Genomic DNA, 22,881 nt, shown 5'->3' with positions numbered 1-22,881 from the left:
GTAAGAACAGCAAATGTGCTAGGAATATGTATGCTAATAAGCAACTAGTTAATAGTGAACAGTGTTTCCTAATCTAAAGTGTTACCAAATATTGTCTTAAATAGATATATAATGGAATTCATACTGGTCTCTAGATATCAGTATATGGACAGGCCAGTGGAAATCCTCATTCGTTGCTTATTTGCATGATGACATATTAATGATCACAAACAAAGCCATATTCACCTCGGAGGACTTCAGCAGTGTTGATCAGTGAATGTCTGTTTCTCTTCTAGTCTTGCTGTTCACCCGGATAAGATCCGTATCGCCACAGGACAGATAGCAGGCGTGGATAAGGATGGCAGGGTGAGTTTTATCAGCGCAGCTACTATGATAAAGCACAAACCTGTGTTTGCCATAATGTACACTACCGTTCAAAAGTAAAAAATAAATAAATAATTATTAGATTTAAATTAATACTTTTATTTAGCAATGATGCATTAAATTGAGCAAAGGTGACAGAAAAAATTATATTTAAAATATATGCTCTTTTGAACCTTCTAATTATCAGAGTATCCTGAAGAAAAATTAAAATAGAAAACAGATTTTAAATTGTAATAATATTTCACAATATTACTGTTTTTACTGTATTTTTGACCAAATAAATACCACCTTGGTGAGCATGAGAGACGTCTATTAAAAATATTGGCATTCATTTTTTTCTTTCCAAGGATTTGTTAAACTACTCTACTTCATTTTCAAATATTATGCTCCATCTTTTGGTATTAGTTATGCAAAATAGGAGAACCGGTCTGGAATAACTGGGTAGTTTCTGTTCAGCTTGTTGCTGAGCATACCTGTTCCTGTGGCCTTGTGAATATTGGGTAACACTCTAGATTTAGGTATTAAGTAAGAATATAATTCTAGAATATAGCTATGAATAAGGCATTACTATGTACTTTTTAAGTACTAATAAACAGCAAATGTGCTTTAGCAAACAAACTTTCAAGACAAACAGTATGTCTTGAAAGTGCATAAACACATCTACCTGCAGGTATTCAGAGGATCCCTAAAGAACCTAAAACACTGTAAAAAAAAAAAAAACACACACACACTTTACGGACCATGTATTACTTGTGTTAGTAGTTTCTTCTTTTCCCAACAATGTTGCTTGTTTATCAATATAAGCTCTTTTGGGATGTTTACCTCGTAAGTTCCTGCTGTGATATTTGACATGTCTGTATTGTGAATCCTGCAGCCGCTTCAGCCTCACGTCAGAGTTTGGGACTCGGTCAGTCTGTCCACGCTGCAGATCATCGGCCTCGGCACCTTTGAGAGAGGAGTTGGTTCCCTCGCTTTCTCTAAAGCCGTGAGTCTAACATCAGCTATCTAAGTTGAATTGATTTCATTATGTTTAATTAGCATTGCCTAACAACTGTTTTGATAATTGATAAGCCTGGTGGTTTGTTTGTTTGTTTATTTTTTCAAAATTATTCTAATATTTTTCACAGTCTTGCACTGCGCTCTTCCTGGATCTGGGTCATGTTCGCATTTTTATTTTATTTTTTTCAACTGTCAATAACGTTAACCTTGAAATCAGGATAAACCATAAAATAATACCATATCTGTGCAAATCGACTGAGAATTGAACAATATTTTAATTTGGCTCAGAGGCAGATAGGAATTGTGTTGCCTTTGTGACAGTTTTTCTGGTGACTAATGGATAATACAAGACTTCTTCACCTTACAAATGGTGGAAAACCTCAAGTTTCTATGAACCTGGTTGTTTCAACATCAAACACTGCACTCTTTGGTCATTTTCAGCGACTCTGAATGAAGTGCAAATATATAAATGGCTCTTTTATGGGGAGGCTGAAGAAACCGAAAGTGTTGTGATTTAGTGTTTGTTCGTTAACAGTAATTCAATCTTTAATAGTAGAGTATGGATTTGTAATGCTCATACTGTGTGTGTGTGTGTGTGTGTGTGTGTGTGTGTGTAGGACTCAGGCATTCATCTCAGTGTGATTGATGACTCTAATGAGCACATGCTCACTGTGTGGGACTGGCAGAAGAAATCAAAAATCGCTGAGATTAAGGTACGTGGACACTTCTTTGAATCATTTGGTTCTTTTGTCTCACATATCACCACTCCCTTCCTTTGTTCTTTTAGATTTCTTAGCCCTTATCTTGTTTCCTCCTCCTCCTTTCTTCTCAGCCTTTTTCATCTTGTTTCAGATGGCTTCCTTCTCGTCCTTTTATGTTTTGCCATGTCTATTCCATTTGTACCCTGTTTCCCTGCACATTCCTCTTTTCCTTCTTCTCATCTCTTTGTTCTTTATGTAATGGTTTTTGCCAATATACTGTTTTATCAGACAACCAATGAAGTGGTCTTAGTGGTGGAGTTTCACCCGACTGACGCCAACACCATTGTCACATGTGGAAAATCCCATATCTTCTTCTGGACCTGGAGCGGTTCCTCACTCGCCCGCAAACAAGGCATTTTTGGCGTAAGGACACCCATGCTTATATTTCTCAGTGGGGAATATATAAAAAAGAATTGTTCACCCAAAAATCTAAACTTGATGAAAATTTGATCACCCTCAGGCCATAAACAAATCGATTGAGAACTCTGATTCAGTGATTATTTAGCATAATTACTCAGAAGAGTCCATGGAAGAGTCCATGTTGAATTTTTTTTTTTAATTGAAATGTTTTAGTTAAAAAATATGTACTGTAGGTAAATATATATATATATATATATATATATATATATATATATATATATATATATATATATATATATATATATATATATATATATTATATATATATAAAATTTTTTTTTTTTTTTTTACTATATACTTTGTTATATTATTTTATATATATGAGCTCATTTAGGGAATATCAATGTGAAAAACATACCATAATTATTAACTGATCAGGGAAAAAAAAAATCGCTGTGTCAGACCATTTCAGAGAAAATACAGTAAATATTGAGTCATGTATGAAATAGTCAAAAGGTCAAACAAATATCAAGATAAATGTTATTTTAGCAACATTTCCCAGCCCTAGAAACATGTCTAGACTAATGCTGCAGTCAGCTTGATGTACAAAGCACAGGCTAGTACATAGTACATGGGGTTTATAAAACCTGACTTCACATTTAATACTTTTGTTTGTGTGTCTTTGACAGAAATATGAGAAGCCCAAATTTGTGCAGTGTTTGGCTTTTCTCAATAATGGAGACATCCTGACCGGAGACTCAGGAGGAATCATGCTGATATGGACCCGCAGCACCGCTGAACCAGCACCAGGGAAAGGGCCGAAAGGTAGACGCTCGTCTCACACACACACACACACACACACACACACACACACACACACACACACACAGGCACAGACATTATTAGCACTACCAGCATACTAAAACACATACTTCACATTAACATTCTCCTCATTTTTCCATCATCACCTGCATTTCCTTACAAAAAGTACTTTGTTGGCAAGTTATGGTATCCACCTCCAAATGCAGTCTGATCCTCTGCTCTGCTGCACGCTCTGAAACCAGAAACTAGAGAAGTACCCGCTCACCATGAAAGAAAATAAAGGAAGTAGAATGAGGCCAGATGCATGTAGGGTCAATGCATAACCACATTATGTTCTACCAAAAGACACGTCATATTAACAGTAGCAGATTGTTACTGCACAGGTCAAGGAAGGCTGTAGGATTTACAACTCTGACGACACACTGCTATAGGAAATCTTTGTTTATTTCTTATGTCATGACTGTGAAAATGACATTAAAAGCTCAGTTTATGATTGCCGTTTCATTTTTTCTTTTTTAACTTCAGTAGTAAAAAACACTCAGTTAAAAAGAGGAATTTATTACACTATGGTGAATGCAACAAATAAAACCTCACTGACCCTCACATTTGACCTACTACAGAGCATGAGTGCTCAAGTTTATGTAAAATAATAATTTCTTTGCAACAAGTCTCTTATGCTCACTAAGGCTGCATTTATTTGATCAGAAATACAGTAAAAACTGTATTATTATGAAATAGTATTACAGTTAACCGTTCTGTTTGAATATATTTTAGAATGTGATTTATTCCTGTGATGCAAAGCTGAATTTCAGCATCATTACTCCAGTCTTAAGTGCCACATGATTCTTCAGAAATCACTCTAATATGCTGATTAGCTGCTCAAGAAACATTTCTTAATATTATCAGTGTTGAAAACACAAAGTTGTGATATTAGAAAAGATGTTAGTATCATGGCACTTTGAGGTACATTATTAACGTTTTGTTTCATCAATACTATAATGTTAATGAGGCCAGCATTCATTTCAGGAAAACAGTGACGGAAACAGAAACTTCTAGAAACCTGTTGTAGAAAGTAGCTTTCAAGAAGACTTTTCAATGGAAGTGCACATCTCTTGATATGTGACTGAAACTGTGTTTGCATACACACATGCTAGTGTCTGTGTGCACAAGTTGACATTGCTTTTTCTGTGTTGATCCTGGAGTTGTAATGGTTTTCACTGGCATGCTGGTTTATCACGCCTTTATTTACCCTCTCGATCAGTACAGTGCAGTCCTGTGACACAGCGCCCCCTAAAGGACGGAAACTACTACTACTACTCCCAATCACAGAGCACTTATAGTAGTTTTACTTGATATTTTGAACTGAAAATCTGTAACTTTCAAAACTCAAACTCTTTCCTGAGTCCAAAGAGGTGCATTTATGGAAATTCAGCTGCCTGTACCTCATCTCAAACTTCTACATAAACAAATGAATACATAAACACGACTGCCTATATTTACATATCAGTGACACCTGATCAGAAGCTTGGCCCATTGTTATTGCACTACCATTCAAAAGTTTAGGGTCAGTAAGATTTTTTATATTGAATGAAATAAATACTTACAGTATTTTCTGCAAGTATGCATTAAATTGATCAAAATTGACTGTTGATTGATGTTACAAAAGATTTCTATTTCAAAAAAACTTCATATTCATCAAAGAATCATGAAAGTATCACAGTTTCCTGTTAACTGTTTTTAACACAGATAATAATCAAAAATATGTCTTGAGAAACAATTTGGCATATTAGAATGATTTCTGAAGGATTATGTGACACTGAAGACCGGAGTAATGATGCTGAAAATTCAGTATTTCACTCCTTTAGCTGTGCTTTTGATCAAAGAAGTTGATAAATGAGCATAAGAGACTTATGAATTACGTTCTAACTTTTTCCAGATAGCATTGGCAATAAAAATTGACCTTGCATAGCTATGCACGTCTGTTCTTGTATGTTTTGTGGATAAGTATTTTGTTAAATGAGTTGAAAAATAGAGTGCAAAAACAACAGACAGATAAGCACACACTTTATGAAAATGAATTCCTGCTTAAGCTGTGCAACGTCCTCCTGTTATGAAGCCTCACATGTGCTTCGCCGGCTGCTGCTTCATTTCTTCTTTCCCTCTTAAGTCATTTGGCATATGTTATGCCCTGAACTGGCCTCGTCTAGCTGATTTCCTGTCTCTGCGTCTGTACTCTTGCAGATACCATGTAACTGTATAAGTGTGGTAGTGCAGGTGTGTTACAGTGTGTCGGTTCAGAAACGCACTCGGTTTCAGATATGTGAGTGTGTGTGTGTGTGTGTGTGTGTGTGTATTGACAGGGCTGGTTAGGCACTCCAGGGGTCTATATTTCCCTTGGTTTGGCTCTTTGCGCAGACAGCCGAGCCATCAGTATCATTACAGGGAGAAGTGATAATCTACTGGAATTCCCAGAATGCAACATCATCACACACACACGCACCCCTGGCCTCACTGGCAAGAATATCTATGAGCTTCTCTTTCACTGGCTTTTCTAAAAGCCCTATCACATCCCCAATGGCAAAACAGTCTGGCACTTAAACCGCATTAGCCAGGAGAGATATTTGTGGTGTTCTGTTCCCAGAAATTGTGTGAGAGCGGGTCTCTGTCTGTCTTACTAACCCGTCCCGTCCCCGCAGGAGCGTTTCAGATCACGCGTCAGATCAAGGCTCACGACGGCAGCGTCTTCACTCTGTGTCAGATGAGGAATGGCACTCTGCTCACAGGGGGCGGCAAAGACCACAAGATCATTCTGTGGGACCACGACCTGAATCCAGAGAGAGACATCGAGGTGAGAGACAAAGCAGAGCATGTTTTTAAAGAGACACGTACTGTATCTGCTATACATTACAAGTAAAAGTTTGGAATAGGCTAATTAGATTATTTTAATGTTGCTTTTCTGTAACACTTTACTTAAAGCCTTTATGTATAAATGCATTACAAAAGTATTTTTAATGCATTAATTATGCCATGTAATGCACCTTATAATGCATTGTACAAACTCATGAATAATTGTATCCACAGTTAACACATTGTAACACTTAACAGTTCATTGTTACGCTATGCAATTTAAATTTGGTTATAATTATTTACGACAAGATGTAATGTATTACAATGCACATTATGAATAATTATTATGCATTACACGCTTTAATAACTCTTTATAATGAATTATACATAAAGGCTTAAAGTAAAGTGTTACCGGAGTTCCTTATGCACTCTGCGTTCATTTGATTGTTTGTATGATACTAATTAATAGTGATTGCATAGTAAATTAGTTACACTTTATTTTGTGGAGACATTGTTACAGTGTAATTGGGTCAGAGACAAAATTAGGTTTTCAAGCATCAACGCAATAAAAGTTTAATACAGCTTTACTTTTTTCTTTTATTTTCTGTACATTAGAATTTGTCCTGTTTAATTTTTTTAACAGTAGTTCATATACTGAACCAAAAAATCTTGTCAGACATATTTATAACAAGAATCATTAGATGGCATTAAAAAAAAAAATAAGCTTAATGTTAAATTAACCCTAACCGCATATACTGTCTTTAGGATTAGGGTTCGGTTAGGGTTAGATACTTGTAATTATGCGTAATTTACTGTTACACTAGTACATGTAACGTGTCACTATGTCATCCTAACATAAAGTATTACCAGAAATCATAGCATACAGTATAATATGAGAAACATCACAAGCTCTTATAACAAGATGAAATATAACATATCTATCATGTGTGATTGCTTTTCTTCAGGTCCCAGATCAGTATGGCACTATCCGTGCAGTAGCTGAGGGCAAGGGCGAGCAGTTTCTGGTGGGCACTTCACGCAACTTCATTCTGAGAGGCACCTTCAACGACGGATTCCAGGTGGAAGTGCAGGTAAACCAGATATTTTATCTCATGTGCAGCCTTATACTCTTAAAAATAAAGGTTTCAAAAGTGGGTTTTGCAGTGATGCCATGGAAGAACTATTTCTGGTTCCCCAAAGAAGCTTTTAATGAACAATTCTTAAAAGAAATTTAGGCTCTGTTTACACTAGTCTGTTTTCGTTTCACAACAGCGTTTTAAAATGAAAACGATCCTTGTCTACCCTGGCGTTTTCACTGCGTTTCAGAATCGATCTCCACCCACAATACACAACCGAAAACACGTCACATGACCATTTATGCAGGTACAACTGTAGATATGTATAGGTAGATTCCCTATTATTTAGACAGTGGACGCATCTGCATGCTTGGAGCAGTCGAATGGGGAATCTACCTATACATATCTATGGGTACAGCAAAGAGCATGATGTTATCATTTACGCAGTCGTCAGTAATACGCCATCATTTTCAAAAGTCTCCGTTTTGGTCCATTTACACTGAAACGCAACCCCAGAATTTTCAAACTAAAGCGGGTTCTGAAGCATTTTCAAAAGTCTTCATTTTCGAGGGTGGAAAACACTGGAGTAGTATAAACAACAGGCATAACCATAGCAAAAGTTATGCATTTTAAAAAGTTCAAAGATGCAATCCCGCACACTATTAATACTTGCTAAATATTGAAGTTTATTGTTACAAGCACAAGCAACGTTTCAGGCAAATGATTTTTATATTTTTGATTCGACAGTGTTGTTGGACTATTTTTCCTACGCACCTATCGTTTCTTTAGGTGTGCTGAGTTTGTTCTGAATGCATTTTAAAATGAAAATGTAGTAGTGTTAGCATAGCCTTAGTGTGGTTATTTTAATGATCTGAAGAACCCTTTTCTATTATAAAGAACCTTCTGTGGAATGGAAGGATTCCATGGGTGTTAAAGGTTCTCCATGGAATGCCATCAAGAACCTTTATTTTTAAGAACGTAGTGAAGGTCAATTAGCTTTTTTCACCCCACAATTCTCAATAATCCCAATAATCTTAATCTCTTAAATATATAGAGTCAATGCTTATCAAACTTGTGTAACTGCAGTCACATTTATAGAATTAGTTTCATGGGACTCTCTGTTTTTAGGGTCACACGGATGAGCTGTGGGGTCTGGCAGCCCACCCGTTCAAGGACCTTTTCCTCACCTGTGCTCAGGACAGACAGGTGTGTCTGTGGAACTCAGTGGACCACATGCTGGAATGGACCAGACTGCTGGATGTAAGACTCCCACAAACACACATCTGCGCACATACAGTGCTGTGAAAATTTTTCCAAGTCAAAGTCCGATTGAGATGTTGTGGCATGTGTCATCCACAACGTTAAAAACAGTTATTAAATGTAGGGGGCAATTACATTTTCACGTAGTAAACTTATTATTATTTAATTACAATAATAATAAGCACAATACACTAACCTTTCATCAGGTAATATAGTTTATGGGCTTCGTTAAAGGTGGCCTTGAAGGGCATAACCACTAAATGTTTCAGTTTTGTAACTATCAAAACAATCCAGAGCTACAGTTCTGTTCTATACATCAGACTTAATTTCAGTGGTTACTGGCATAAATTATGGCCCAGTGCTTTGTTCTTTTGAAAATACCAAAGACAGCTTCTTTGTTGATTTTGTGAAAACTTTCTCTTCGTCTAGATCTAATCCGTACTGAATATTTCTCAGAAAACAAAGCAGAATAAACAGATTTTGGGGAATTTGTTGGCAAACTTTATGACACATGCCATGACATTAGTGGTTCTTGCAAAACCTTTTTATTAAGACATCAGTACAAAGTCAGCTTGCGCAGTTTGGCAAATACAGAGTTTTTTTCACACAATCATTTATTGTAACAGTGGTTACTGTTTTTGGACAGTGTGTCTCTGAGCTAAGACTATGGTTTATAGGAGCTTGAAAGATGGAAAGCTACACAGAATAACCGCTAAATACCCCTTGTCATCTTAACTGTAGGCTGTTTACATTTGTATTAATGCAGTAATACAGTTTTTAGTTGATGTATGTATATCAGGTTTAATTTTCTTTTTTGTGACCTCATCCACGCATTTAGAGCAGTGCTTCTCAAACAAGGGGCCGGGACCCACTAAGGGGCCTAATCACATTTCAAAGAGGGCCATAATATGGCTTAAGATTATATTTATATATATATATATATATATATATATATATATATATATATATGTACATAAAAAAAATGCTTGCTTGTTTCCAAAGTCTTGAAAAACCTGGATACTGTATGTGAGGGAAGCGTGATTTTTTTTTTTTTTTTTTTTTTTACCTGGAAAACTAATGGAAATTTCTAAAATAAATTTTCAATTCAAGTTCTAAAATGTTTATCAGGTAGAAAAAAAAAGTCATGCAAATGCATTGGTCATTATAAGTGTTCATTTGAAATGCATTCAGTTCTTGAAACACTTTAAATTTTTGAGTTTTTAATAATTTATTTTTAATGCATTGTAACATCTAATGTCTGTAAAAGAACAAAAACACAAGCACCTTTCATTTCAGCAGAAATATAGAAATGAGAACATCTGCATTAGATCCAGAACTCTCAGTTTTATAACAGAGTCCCGTGCGCTATGAGTGTGACAGTACTAATGTGTTTGTGTGTTTTTAGGAGCACGGGCACTGCGCAGATTTCCATCCTAGCGGTTCAGTTGTTGCCATTGGTACTCACTCAGGGAAGTAAGTGATCTCTATATCATCTCTATGTCAAGTTTACATTAATTGCTTTGCCCAAATTTAACATAAAAATGCTTTGCTGACTGTAGTTCAGAGATTGTTTTGTGTGCGTCTCAGGTGGTATGCTCTGGACGCAGAGACGCGAGACCTGGTGGCCATTCACACAGACGGCAATGAGCAGCTGTCATTGATGCGCTACTCTGTCGGTGAGTAGGAGTGTGGTTTGTTTGCATACTCTGTATTTTTTTTTTCTTGTGTTTCTGTGTCGAGCAGACAGTCAGACCTCTCTGTCTCTCCTCAGATGGTGCACTGCTGGCAGTGGGATCACATGATAACTTCATTTACCTCTACACAGTGTCGGATAAGGGACGCAAGTACAGCAGATATGGGAAATGCACTGTGAGTATCTGAAGTTTGTGTGACTGTTTGCACAAAATGTGTTCTAGCTTAAAAAACAGCTTAGTGGATCTCATGCGCATTGAACTCCCAAAAGATTTACTACTGTGCTTGTCCTGACACTGACTGATAGAAAATTACAAAAAATACATTTACCTACAAAAATGTTTGAAGACCTAAGGTTTATTTATTTATAGACATTTAAAAAAATATATTAGAAGCAAAAACGAATACAAAGAATTTGAAACATGCATTTAAAACATATTCGTAATCAATCCATAAATAATGCCTTTTGATTAATGTTACAATTCACATAATTGTTTTATGGCTGTATTATTGTCTATTTTCACTATTCCCCTTTCTGCTGGATCCGAGGGGTCAGGGAGAGTGGAGAATAAAACTTTACCATGCGTGACCGTTTGCCCATGTCTGACCTGGGTCTCGTTTCGCTCGGCTGTACTCCATCAACACACTCTGAATCACACCACTGTTCTTCTGATTCCTCAGATTTTTCTTTATTATTATTATTTTTAGTATTTTTCTGCACCGTTTTTCAGTAGCTGTGAAGTTTAATGTCATTAACATCTGTGTTCAATCACAGTAATAATAGAGTCATTCTCTGAAATGGGTGCCTTACAGAGTACATTTGTGTAGATTTATACGTTCTGTCAGACAAATAAAAAAGTTCTGTCATGTACTAATATAGGCTATTGCTTTGTGAATGCTTTGATAGACTACATTTATAATTCATCTTGAATTCAAGTATTTTATCTTTAAAAACACTTTAAAACACATTTCTGTGTTTAGTGTTCTTCATTAAACATGATGGACACACAAATGGTTCTCCTTTCATAGAAGAACCCAATTATGAAATGACTAGCAGAAATGAAATTATTTCCACATAGTCAGTTTTTGTAGGTGTCTGTCGTTCGACAAGTCATAAAGAGAGTGAAGAAACGCTGGTTGTGAAATGGCTGAAGATGTCAGTGTGATTTTAACGGACCGAATGCAAGCGTGCCTGTCTTTCAGCGCTCTTGACTGCCTGACACGTCTGAGCTTCCAGAGAGAATTCAGACATTGTGGGAATGCTGGTCTGTGGTTTTATTGATGCTGGCAGACAAATCGCTCATGTGTCTGTCAGCGTAGCTGAACCATGTTACTCGCAGACAGATGAAAGCAGATGAACACATACAGTGGCCCCAAAACGTATTTGGACACGTAAGCAAAACTTAAAAATATCAGACTGAGTGATTCATTGTAAAGAAAAAAGCACAAAAACACATTTTCAAGAAAATATCACAAAGACTACAAATCACTAAAACATCAGCTTATTAAAAGTATTTGAAAATGGCTAGTTCTGAGAAAAGCTCCAACAGCATTTGAGTGCAGATGAGATGGTTTAATAGTTTATCTATGCAATTCATAAGAGATACATACATTTTTACATGCGAGTTAAATGTGCAAAAGTGTCCAAATGCTGTTGAGGTCAAAAATTCCAAGCAATGCACCATTGAGCTATAAACCATTTGCATTACAGTGCAGCGTGGGAATGTTTGCCTTTTACTGACCTCTTTCGACAGCCATAGAAAGGAAGTTCAGGATCTAGGATAGTGGAAACGGAAAGCACATGTCAATATGTGTATGAAAAAGCTGGAAATGGAGAGCCAGGTGATCTTTATAATCTACAGGGGGGACTCTGTGCGCAGATAGCAAGCTTTCACAATCGCAAGACTCTTTAAAACACATACACACTCACATGTAAATGTCAGTGCACATATGGTAGGGAAGCCTGTGGACAAGTCGGAGCCAAGTCAGACAAAAATTTAATTCCCTCCCTGAGCTGTAAGTCAGACAGTATTAGTTTGTGTCTCTCTTTGCTCTGGGTGGAGACCCTCCAGCATTATTTATTGAGACCACTGAGTTCAGTCTTTGAAAAAGCCTCTTTTTGTGCTATTCCATCCCTTTGATTAGTTGTCAGTGTCAGTGAGACGCTCAGGCTCTTATTGACATGGTCTCTTTTGAAGAAGATTTATTTGTGCTTTTAGTTTAATTGATTTTTCAACTGAACTTTTGTTGCTTTCATGTATCTATGTTAAAGAGCTAGAGTACCTCAAAAATCTAATTATTATTTTCTCACTAATATGTTGTTAGAAATGAGATGTTTTGCAGAACGTCAGATCAGCTGTTCTCCATACAAAAGAACATTCAATCTCTAAAGTTCCGAAAAGGACAACAGAGCACCAAAACAATATCATAGATGTATTCAGTATGACTCACACACATAATTTCAAGTATTTGAAAATGATTTAATTATTTTGGGTGTGGTACAGCTTTTAAATTGCCCTTGCTTCCATTCTTACATAGTGCTTCATGATGTGTTGTTATTTTGTTACAAAAAAAAAAAAAAGATTCCTTTTTTTCTCACAAATATACTTTAAAAGAATACTAATGTAATGTACTAATGTAAAGTTAATGTAATGTTTTCAGACAGTCTCAATTATTATTCTTATATTTTATATTGAATGTAGTTAGCTGGACTTTGGAATTTAAGTACATTATTGTATGTAATGTCATATGCATTACTTGTATTGTCAATGAAATAGGGTTAAAGTGTACTGCCAAATGGATTTTTGGTAACCTAATAAACTTAAATGTGATTTCTGTTGACATTTTTATGAATTTGAATATATTTGCAATTATACATTTGTAATGATGAAATTACCATTTAGTACAACATCAAATAATTATAATCAAGTACTTGACATGTGCTTTAAGTACGTTAGTCAACACATCAAAATAAGTGTTTATTTTCTAGTGCTTGTTTTGTCCTAAACGGTTCTGATTGTCCTAAATCAATTCTGGTTATTGAAAATAATGTGACAGAACTGTTTTATTTAAAATTTTTCATTGTCAAATCTTTAAATCTCTGTCCTCAGGGACATTCCAGCTACATTACACATCTTGACTGGTCCCCCGACAACAAGTTCATCATGTCCAACTCAGGAGACTACGAAATCCTTTACTGTAAGTGGACGACCGCAACGAGTTCTCTCTGGCGCGGTTTCCCTGAAAAACATCTCCATCTCCAATCTTATTTGTTTTTTGTCTCATTGGTTTGGTAGAATACTTCATAACTGATTCAGCTTGTGGTTTGTGTTTGCACTTTTTTTGGACCAAAATAACTTAAATTTTGCACCATATCCCAGATTTTCCTGACATGTTGTTTTCCCTCTTCCACAGGGGACATTCCAAACGGTTGTAAGTTGATTCGTAACCGTTCTGAGTGCAAGGACATCGACTGGGCCACATATACCTGCGTGCTAGGATACCACGTCTTTGGTCAGTATCTGTAGAGTGGTGCATTGTGGGTGTTATTGCTAGTAGGGGTTTGAAACCTACTGTAAAGTACCCACTGCTGAAATCGCATCGCCTTCTAAGGGTCTGTCACTGAATGACTATTGGTGTTTTTCCATTGCACAGTACGGTTCACTTTTGTGGGGTTTTCCACTGGGTACAGTACCTGGTACCTTGTACTTTTTTCAGTACCACCTTGATTGAGGTTCCAAGCAAACTGTACTATTATGAAAATGTGACATGTAAACTCACAGAGACACAACAGAACCACTACATTTAAAGTACAACAGCCAGCGAAGGATCGAACGCAACTGTTTTGAACATTTCATTGTCTGTTGAGGAAGTACAGATGTTCCTCTCATTGATAGCCGAGGAGCGAATCCAGCGAGAGGTTGATGGGACGATGCGGAATGAAAAAGTTTTTCAGGAGTCACAGCAGTAGAGGCGGCACAACTATAACGACATGTGAATAATCCTTGCTTTATGTATTATGAGTATGTGTGCTTTGAATACGAATCACACCACTCATTTTAAAAAATGTGTGGCTGGTCTTGCTTTATGTATTATGAGTATGTGTGCTTTGTGTATGCATGCCTTGTTTGGTTTTTCCAAATGTGTGGCTGGTATTTGAACTCTTTGCTCTATTTCACACTCATTTCCTGTCAGTGGTTTAGTCTTGAGGGGGTCTTAGTCATTCTCTTTCTCGCACACACCAACACACGTTTTGCTTGGCAATCTAAATGAGGACATACCAGATTTACTTTATCTTTTTAATCTAACTTTTACCAGACTAATAATTTTAACCCTAGAAGATTACATATATATTACATATATATACATATACACACACAGTGCTGATTGGGTAGTAAGTGATTACATGTTATCTGGATTATGTAATCAGGTTTCAAAAATGAAGTACTTGTAATTAGATAATATTACATTTTAAATACTCGTAATCAGACTACAGTTGCTTTTTATAGATTACATGATCACACATTTTTCACAAAATGGCAGTAAATTATTCAAAATGTATTGATTTGCTCTTATTCTTTTTCTCTCTTAAATTTTCCTTTCTAAAAAAATCCTACCACTTAAATTAGAAAAAGTCTTTTCAAGTTTTATGGACCTGCACACACCAGCCAGTTGGCAGGTGACTGTAATTACACAGAAAATAGAGAGGCCATACAATTAGTTTAATTTGACATTATGAATTATTATCTCTTCATCGTTTTGTGAATGCCCTGCATTTCATTTATGATCCCCAGTTTGGGAAACACTAGTGTATGTAATGTTTAATGCACTTCATGACGTTGATAAAGATTGGAAAATATTTTCTTACAAGTAAGGTCAAAAGTAATCAAAAAAGTAGTCAGAATACCTTATCTAAAATATGGAATCAAAAAGGTTAAATTACTAGATAGATAGATAGATAGATAGATAGATAGATAGATAGATAGATAGATAGATAGATAGATAGATAGATAGATAGATAGATAGATAGATAGATAGATAGATAGATAGATAGATAGATAGATAGATAGATAGATAGATAGATAGATCATAAAAAGTAATCTGCATTTTGTAATCAGGTATATCCAGATTAAGGCTTTATTGTATTTAGTTCATTTCAATGGGAAAATGTTGCACATCACCATTATTTATATATTCATTTCACTTTCCTTCTGTTTTTGCAACTCTGTCTTTATATGCACAGTTATAGTCTGTCGTTCTAATTTTGCTCACATTCTGAGTGACTTCATGTCTAAGCAGGGTGATTTCATAAACCAAAAGTAATTCAGACCACAAACTCACTTTATCTGTCAGCATAGCGTGCCGTCTGGTGTGTGCAGGTCTGTAATACTGGAGCACATTCACACAGGGTGCTTTTGAATACAGCTAGCCCAGTCCTCACCACAACTCCACATATTTTAGCACTTTATTAGACTGGAAAATATTTTGTTGAATTGTACAAATTCCCTAGCACTGAGCCAATAGATTAGAGCAGTACAGTGAATGTGATATTACAGAAAACTCTCTGTGTGTGTGTGTGTGTGTGTGTGTGTGTGTGTGTGTGTGTGTGTGTGTGTGTGTGTGTGTGTGTGTGTATGTGACATATCAGGACACAACTTTGTATAATGACATGGGTATGACACAGGTATTACAAGGAGAGGGTGACTTATGAGGACGTAACCCATGTCCCCCTTTTTTTAAAACGCTTATAAACCATACAGAATGATTTTTTCTGAGAAAGTAAAAATGCACAAAGTTTCCTGTAAGGGGTAGGGTTAGGTGTAGGGTTGGTGTAGAGCAATAGAATATACAGTTTGTACAGTATAAAAACCATTACGCCTTTGGAATGTCCCCACAATTCACAAAAACAAATGTGTGTGTGTGTGTGTGTGTGTGTGTGAGAGAGAGAGAGAGAGAGAGAGAGAGAGAGAGATTCTTGTACCTGGTGTTCTTCTGCCTCCTGCTGGTAACCTCGTTGAAGGCTCCTAATCCATTGATGATCATAGTTTTTGAATGTGATGAGGTGTCTACTGTATGAGCTTATAGATATTATAGTGGTGAGGTCAAAAATACTTTCCCTTATAACAGTTAGTAAGGATTTGATGTTTCTTCTTGCTACCAGTTAAAGACGGATTTTAACAGAATATTAAATTACTATCAACATAACAGTGCATTTATCTAGCACAAAAATAAATACATTTGGATTTCAACATCAGATTTGGACACATTAAATAAAATGTGAAAATGAAAAGTTAAAGTATATTAAAATGTATACACTAAGTTAAAACATACCATATTTCTCATCATTTAACAACAACAACAACAACAAAAAGAAAAAAAAATATTGGGACTGAAGGACGAGTAATTACTTTTGAATGGAAAAAAATAATGAACTGATTTACTAAAATGACTCTCTACATGGTGCGGAAATGTACATGTCACTCCATCATGTTGTGAAATGTCAGTTGTTCCTGGAAAAGGTGATACTGACAGCTTACTGCCAAATGTCATTATTAAACTGGTAGAGTTTTTCTTCTAGCTACTGTTGTGCACTGATGTGTCTTGGTGTTTGCTGTGCAACAGGTGTTTGGCCGGAGGGCTCAGATGGGACAGATATCAATGCACTTGTGCGATCTCACAACAGGAAGGTGATCGCTCTGGCTGATGACTTTTGTAAAGTTCACCTGTTCCAGTACCCCTGCTCAAGACCGAAGGTCTGTCACATCACTTTACTGTCATATTTTAAAGAGCATCTTTAATTTTACATTTTAGAACATGATGTGTATTAGTTGTTAGCTAGATATCTGAAGCCAGATATAAACCAGTTTGATTCATGATTCATTGGTTTTTGTTTCAGTTTGTTTCAGTATACTGAACAGCAATTTGATTCAGTACTTTTAAATTTAGTCATTTATAAGTTCTTTAAAACTTTAGTGAAAATCCTATTTTCCTCTATTTTCCAAATGCATGTTATTGATCTTATTGTGAACAATTTATGCTTGAAATTGTTTTTTGATCTCTTAATTCTTATCGTCGATTTCCAATGAAACTACAGACTTCTGTCTGGTGACATATGTCGGATTTCTCCAATCATTTATTCAACTTAAATTCTTCCCCTTTCATACAATTGACTGCAATTTTTTTTTCTTTTTAAGTAATCCATTGTATGTTACAACTAGGGGTGGGCTATATGTGACCCTGGACCACAAAACCAGTCTTAAGTCGCTGGGGTATATTTGTAGCAATAGCCAAAAATACATTGTATTGGTCAAAAATATTATTTATGCCAAAAATCATTAGGATATTAAGTAAAGATCATGTTCCATGAAGATATTTTGTAAATTTCCTACCATAAATATATCAAAACTTAATTTTTGATTAGTAATATGCATTGCTAAGAATTCATTTGGAAAACTTTAAAGCCGATTTTCTCAATATATATATTATTTTGCACCCTCAGATTCCAGATTTTCAAATAATTGTATCTCGGCCAAATATTATCCTATCCTAACAAACCATACATCAATGGAAAGCTTATTTATTCAACTTTCAGATGATGTATAAATCTCAATTTCGAAAAATTGACACTTAAGACTAGTTTTGTGGTCCAGGAACACATATACCAGTAGATATTATTAGTCGGTAGACATTTGTCAACCGGTAGAGATTTTGGACTATCATCTCAATCGCAGTTACATGCTCACATGATGTTGCTATACTACGTGGTCACGAAAACCTATTGTTTGCACGTGTTTTTAATAGGGGTGCTCCGATTGATTGTCTACCGATCACTATCGGCTGATAATCGATTTGGGATGTTTGATCGGCAGTCTCTAAAAAGGCCAATCTCAAAAAACAATCTCAAACTGATGACACGCCTGCCGTAAGAGGTTTGGCATGACATGCAGCGGCACCATCTCAGTCTCTGTCCAACATGGGTAAAATAATTATAATGCTGAAGATGAGGTACAGTTTACATTTCTTCATTAAATAACTTCTAAAGTAATTTGAAAACTTTCTGAGACATAATTTCACAAACAGCGTGAGTGAATGACCGCACGCTCTCTCTCTTTCCCTCTCAAATGTGCAAATCGCTTCAAATCATATTGTGTTTTGTAGACTGTGCACACACATAATGCCAGGTTCACATATACTCCGTTTGCAGTGCGTATTTTTTCCATGCTCATGTTAACAGATTAAAGCGTTCTGCAGCAATGCAGCGATTGATTCCATACCGAGTTTGCTGCATGTGCTGAATTAAAGTGACAGCACATTGTTTACGGTAAATAAATGAAAATGTAGTAATTACACCATAAATGCATATAATTAAATTCTACTGTGTTTTACAGTCAACACATATGGCTTGTTGGCTAGTTTTAAAGGAAAAGAGCACTTTTAGATAAAAAAGGCAATAAAAGATGGCACTCATGGAGGTAGGAAAACAAAGTTTATTATAATGATTGCTTGTAATAAAGATTTAAATGCAAAGGAAAAAGGAGTAGAGCTGACTGTTTCTGTTTTAATTTAGAATGTTTATGATAATGTAAGAAAAGTACTAGTTTAAATATTTTGCCACTTGCTTGAGCAACTGTGTTGTGCTGTGTGTAAGCTATTTTGCAACAATTGCAGGAGTATAAAAACAAAAATGCACTGCATGATCGAACATATAGGTGAGATAAATATATGTTTTTGAAAAAAATAAAATAAATTAAAAATAAAATAAAATAAATGCTCCCCCACCCCTCAAATTAAAAAAAATAAATAAATAAATAAAATAAAAATCCCCTCTCACAAGAGTCACCTATAAGAGGGAAATTCCCCCAATTTCAAAAATGAAATTCAGGCCCTGAACAAATTTCTAAAAATCCTGATTGGAGTATTACTGTAAATAATTATACATGATAAAAATAAGGCTTTAAAAAGGTCAGTATCGGTGATGGTATTGGCACATACCGCTTTCTGTGATCGGTGATTGGCCTCAAAAATCCCGATCAGAGCACCCCTAGTTTTTAAGCATTGCTGTTTAAAATCAAGTGATTCTAAGCCATTGAAACACAATCAGCAGCAGCAAGAACTGATTTCGCTATATACTTGCACTGTCTGAAGGACCATTTCTGAGCAGTTTCTGACCTTTTTTGTCAGAGAGACTGTTTCTATGCACCATTAGAGAGGCACGTGCACATGAATACAGTGCTCAGAGCGCAGGAGTATTGAACGGAGTTGTTTTTGCTGCTTTAGGCCTTGAAAGGTTACATAGACACACTTGTATGTGTCAAAATGCCTATCTTTGGAACTATCTTTATCTTCTTCTTTCGGCTTCTCCCGATTAGGGGTCACCACAATGGATCATCCATCTCCAACTCTATTTATAAACACAGTAATTTTTGTTTTAAGTGAAACCAAACAGCTGAGAAAGAAAACACGTGTAACAGACAGTATGTTGGATCTGGGCAGCTCTTAAAGTGATAGCAGTGTAATATTCCCGTTGTCTCTCATACGTGTTAATTAAACTACAAAAGAGAGAAAATCTCTCACTGCTCTTGATTAAATCACTTTTGTATCTTTCATAAGAATTTAATTATATTTTACAATGTGTGTAGCATTTTTTATTCATTTGTTATACTGTAGTTTTTTTTTGTCCTAATATTTGTAATTAGTTACTTATTCTTATTTAATCGCTGACTGTTCACTTGTCTTCAGTGATCTTGAGGTTTTCTTTTTTCTTTTCTTTTTTTTAATTTAGGCTAGTATTCATATTTGTGATATTGACACTGGTGACAAAAATTTTTACATTTCTACGGTATCAAAACCGTATTTTATGTCATACAGACCTTATTTAAAGAAAAAATGACTATTGTGATATATATTGTTATTGTGAAATCAAATTACTCCTATCGGGATGTAATATTTTTGTCGTATTACCCAAAACATGAGCTGTAATTAAAGCCTGGGGGATATTATTTTCTCTCTTTATCTGATGTTTTACTGATTTTATTATTTAATTGCAGGCCCCAAGCCACAAGTACAGTGCCCACAGCAGTCATGTGACAAACGTGAGCTTCATGCACAGGGACAGTCACCTGATTTCAACGGGTGGCAAGGACACGAGCATCATGCAGTGGCGTCTGGTGGAGAAGACCTCATCCTTGGTGCACAGTGACTCCAGCTTGGGCCTGGGTGATTCCCTGCTGCACAACTCCACCCCTCGCACCCTGCCATCGGTACCCAGCGTTCCCCACACTCCTACTGAGCCCTTGCCGGTGCCAGCCTCGCTTCCCCTCAGCACCCAACCCGACACCAACACTCCCCCACCCACTCCCCCTGAACCCGTGCACACGGTTACTCCTAATGGACAGCAGGACGACTCCCCTGAAACTCCGCCCCCTTCAGATGAGGCCACACCCCCATCCGACAGCACCCTGAGCCCCAAGGACAGCCTAGAGCCTAGCGATGATACGGCCACACCCAGTGATGAGGGCACAACCTTTAACCCTCCCTTATAAGGCAGTCCGACCCCTACTCTCGCCTGCTCGATCCGCCCAAAGGCAACAGCACGTCACTGCAGCCTTCCTGTCGGATTACAAAAGCAGGGTCTCCTCTCTTTATCCTTTCAAGTTTTTTTTTTTTTTTTTTTTTTTTTTTTCGTTTTGTGTCTTAGTTTGTTGTTATGTTGACATTCAGTAGATGTTGTTGTGGATGCATTGGTTTGGGTTGGATGGTGAGAGATTTGGAATGTGTAATTAAAAAAAAAAGATTGGAAAGATTTAGAACACCTACAAGTTTACACTGACACGCACACACACACACACACACTACCACACAAACACTAATACACACATGCATAGACACATCAGTAACTGTGATACATTAAAAAAGAGAAGAAAACAAATGATTTAAAAGTTTTAGATATAAACAACATGTTCATATAAACAGACAACTGGACAAATACAACATAAAATGGACACATGTCATTGGCATATACATCAATATTTAATTGATTAATGATCAGCAAATAAGGGTGAATTAAGTTGAATTACTGAACCTTTTCCTCACTTTCCTCACCCAAAAAAATGAATGTTCTGTATTTATTTACTCATCCTCAAGTCGTTCCAATCCTGTATGACTGACTGACTTCTACAGTATGTAAAATACAAATGTTTCATAAAGGTTTTGAATCTTTTCAGAATCTTTAGAAGATCTGTCGAAAATCTTTCGAGGATCTTTCAAAGATCTGTTTAAGATCTTGTCAAAAATCTTTTGAAGATCTTTTGAAGATGTTTTGAAGACCTATTGAAGATCTTTTGCCTGTTATTGTCCTTACAACAAAAGTCAGTTGGGCCCAGATCAACACTGGACTCCTTTGACTTTTATTCTTTAAAACATAGTTTTATTTGTTCTGCAAAAGGCAAGTCAAGTCATTAAGGTTTGGAACAACATGAAGTTGAGTAAATAATGTTCATTTTTTTTGGTGAACTATCCCTTTAAATGAGTAAACCTTTTAAAAATCACATGATGTAGATGTAGATGATTTGTATTCTCCCGCTCTCTGTGAACATTGGTGGAGGACTGCATGTAAAGCTGATTTGCATGCTTGCATAGCATCTGTCCCTGAGCCAAAAACTACTGGACGTGTATATCTGGTGACACCAGGCAGGTGCCCCTGACTTATAGGTCAGACTCAAGGACCTCAACAATTCATCATCATGGTCACGGACACCTTGAATTTCAACTTGGCACAATTATCGCCGCTTTACAGGAGAACAGCCATAAACAGCGGAGCACTTCATTCAATACAAACACAAGTAACACACACTCACACAAGCCTTGCCTCAAAATGGGGGCTGCATGGCAATAGCCGAGCTATTTTCTAAAAGATATCTATTTCAGACTTTCGGTTATCCACCTGTCTAAAGATGCCATACCACCCTCACATCTCTCAGTTTCCTCTGTTGGACTGGAGAACCTCCTCGTTCATACCATCCGTTTTAACCTTGCATCCAAATGACTTTCTTCTCACCGAGACTGCATTGTTTTTAGGTTTCATTTTGGGACTGATTTTCTTGTCATTTTGTTCATTGGACTGAGATGTTCTTGTTTTTTTATCGTATGAGAGAAACGAAAGATTAAACAAGTCTTAAATGTGCATGCGTGAGTGTGTATGTGCGCGCGAGTCGCCGCTTCTTTCATTCCGCTAAAGGGTGATCGCCCTCTCCCTCTCTCCCTCACATTTTCTAAGGATCACTCTGTTTGGACAGACTCCAAAAGAAAAAGAAACAAAAAAAAAAAAAATATTTTCTCCCACACCCCTCTCTAAAACTCACAAAAAAAGCACCACAAAAAACCACCATAGTATTATTTGTACAATATTGGGCTAATTTAGGTAATTTGGGTGATGTTTTGACATTCACAGGATGGAATATCAAGGTATTTGAGTATGGTATCATATTATATTTATAGTGATGGGAGGAAAATTATATTTCAATGCTATTGCGTTAGCATTTTCTCGCTAAGGTAATTTGAAATTTTACACTTGTTGACAAAACATTTGTTTTCTCGCAAAACCATTGCGTTCCCCTTAGAAACTTTATATTCTCTCATGAAACATGTTTTCTAAAAGTATTGCGTTCACCCAAGAAAGTTTGCATTCATTCGCAAAGCATTAG

General features: G+C 36.3%; 1 protein-coding gene across 8 annotated transcripts in view; it reads left to right on the top strand.

Moving 5' to 3' along the window:
- The window catches only part of LOC109052120 (echinoderm microtubule-associated protein-like 4), an 86,204-nt gene extending 63,843 nt beyond the window's left edge, over positions 1–22,361 (top strand). For all 8 annotated transcript variants that reach the window (XM_042736327.1, XM_042736324.1, XM_042736323.1 and 5 more), the window contains 15 exons: positions 276–345; positions 1,238–1,348; positions 1,980–2,075; positions 2,352–2,486; positions 3,173–3,308; positions 6,002–6,153; positions 7,118–7,243; positions 8,357–8,488; positions 9,894–9,961; positions 10,076–10,164; positions 10,260–10,357; positions 13,291–13,378; positions 13,595–13,693; positions 16,802–16,932; positions 20,227–22,361. In XM_042736327.1, the coding sequence (XP_042592261.1) occupies positions 276–345; positions 1,238–1,348; positions 1,980–2,075; positions 2,352–2,486; positions 3,173–3,308; positions 6,002–6,153; positions 7,118–7,243; positions 8,357–8,488; positions 9,894–9,961; positions 10,076–10,164; positions 10,260–10,357; positions 13,291–13,378; positions 13,595–13,693; positions 16,802–16,932; positions 20,227–20,721 (2,026 nt within the window). In that variant the 3' untranslated portion in view covers positions 20,722–22,361. The remainder of the gene's footprint in view (positions 1–275; positions 346–1,237; positions 1,349–1,979; positions 2,076–2,351; positions 2,487–3,172; positions 3,309–6,001; positions 6,154–7,117; positions 7,244–8,356; positions 8,489–9,893; positions 9,962–10,075; positions 10,165–10,259; positions 10,358–13,290; positions 13,379–13,594; positions 13,694–16,801; positions 16,933–20,226) is intronic.
- Positions 22,362–22,881: the final 520 nt, after the last annotated feature.

Source organism: Cyprinus carpio, chromosome B13, assembly GCF_018340385.1.
Source record: "Cyprinus carpio isolate SPL01 chromosome B13, ASM1834038v1, whole genome shotgun sequence".
NCBI classification, from domain to species: domain Eukaryota; kingdom Metazoa; phylum Chordata; class Actinopteri; order Cypriniformes; family Cyprinidae; genus Cyprinus; species Cyprinus carpio.
The sequence above is the reverse complement of the archived record's forward strand: the minus strand, read 5'-3'. Positions and strand labels throughout refer to the sequence as shown.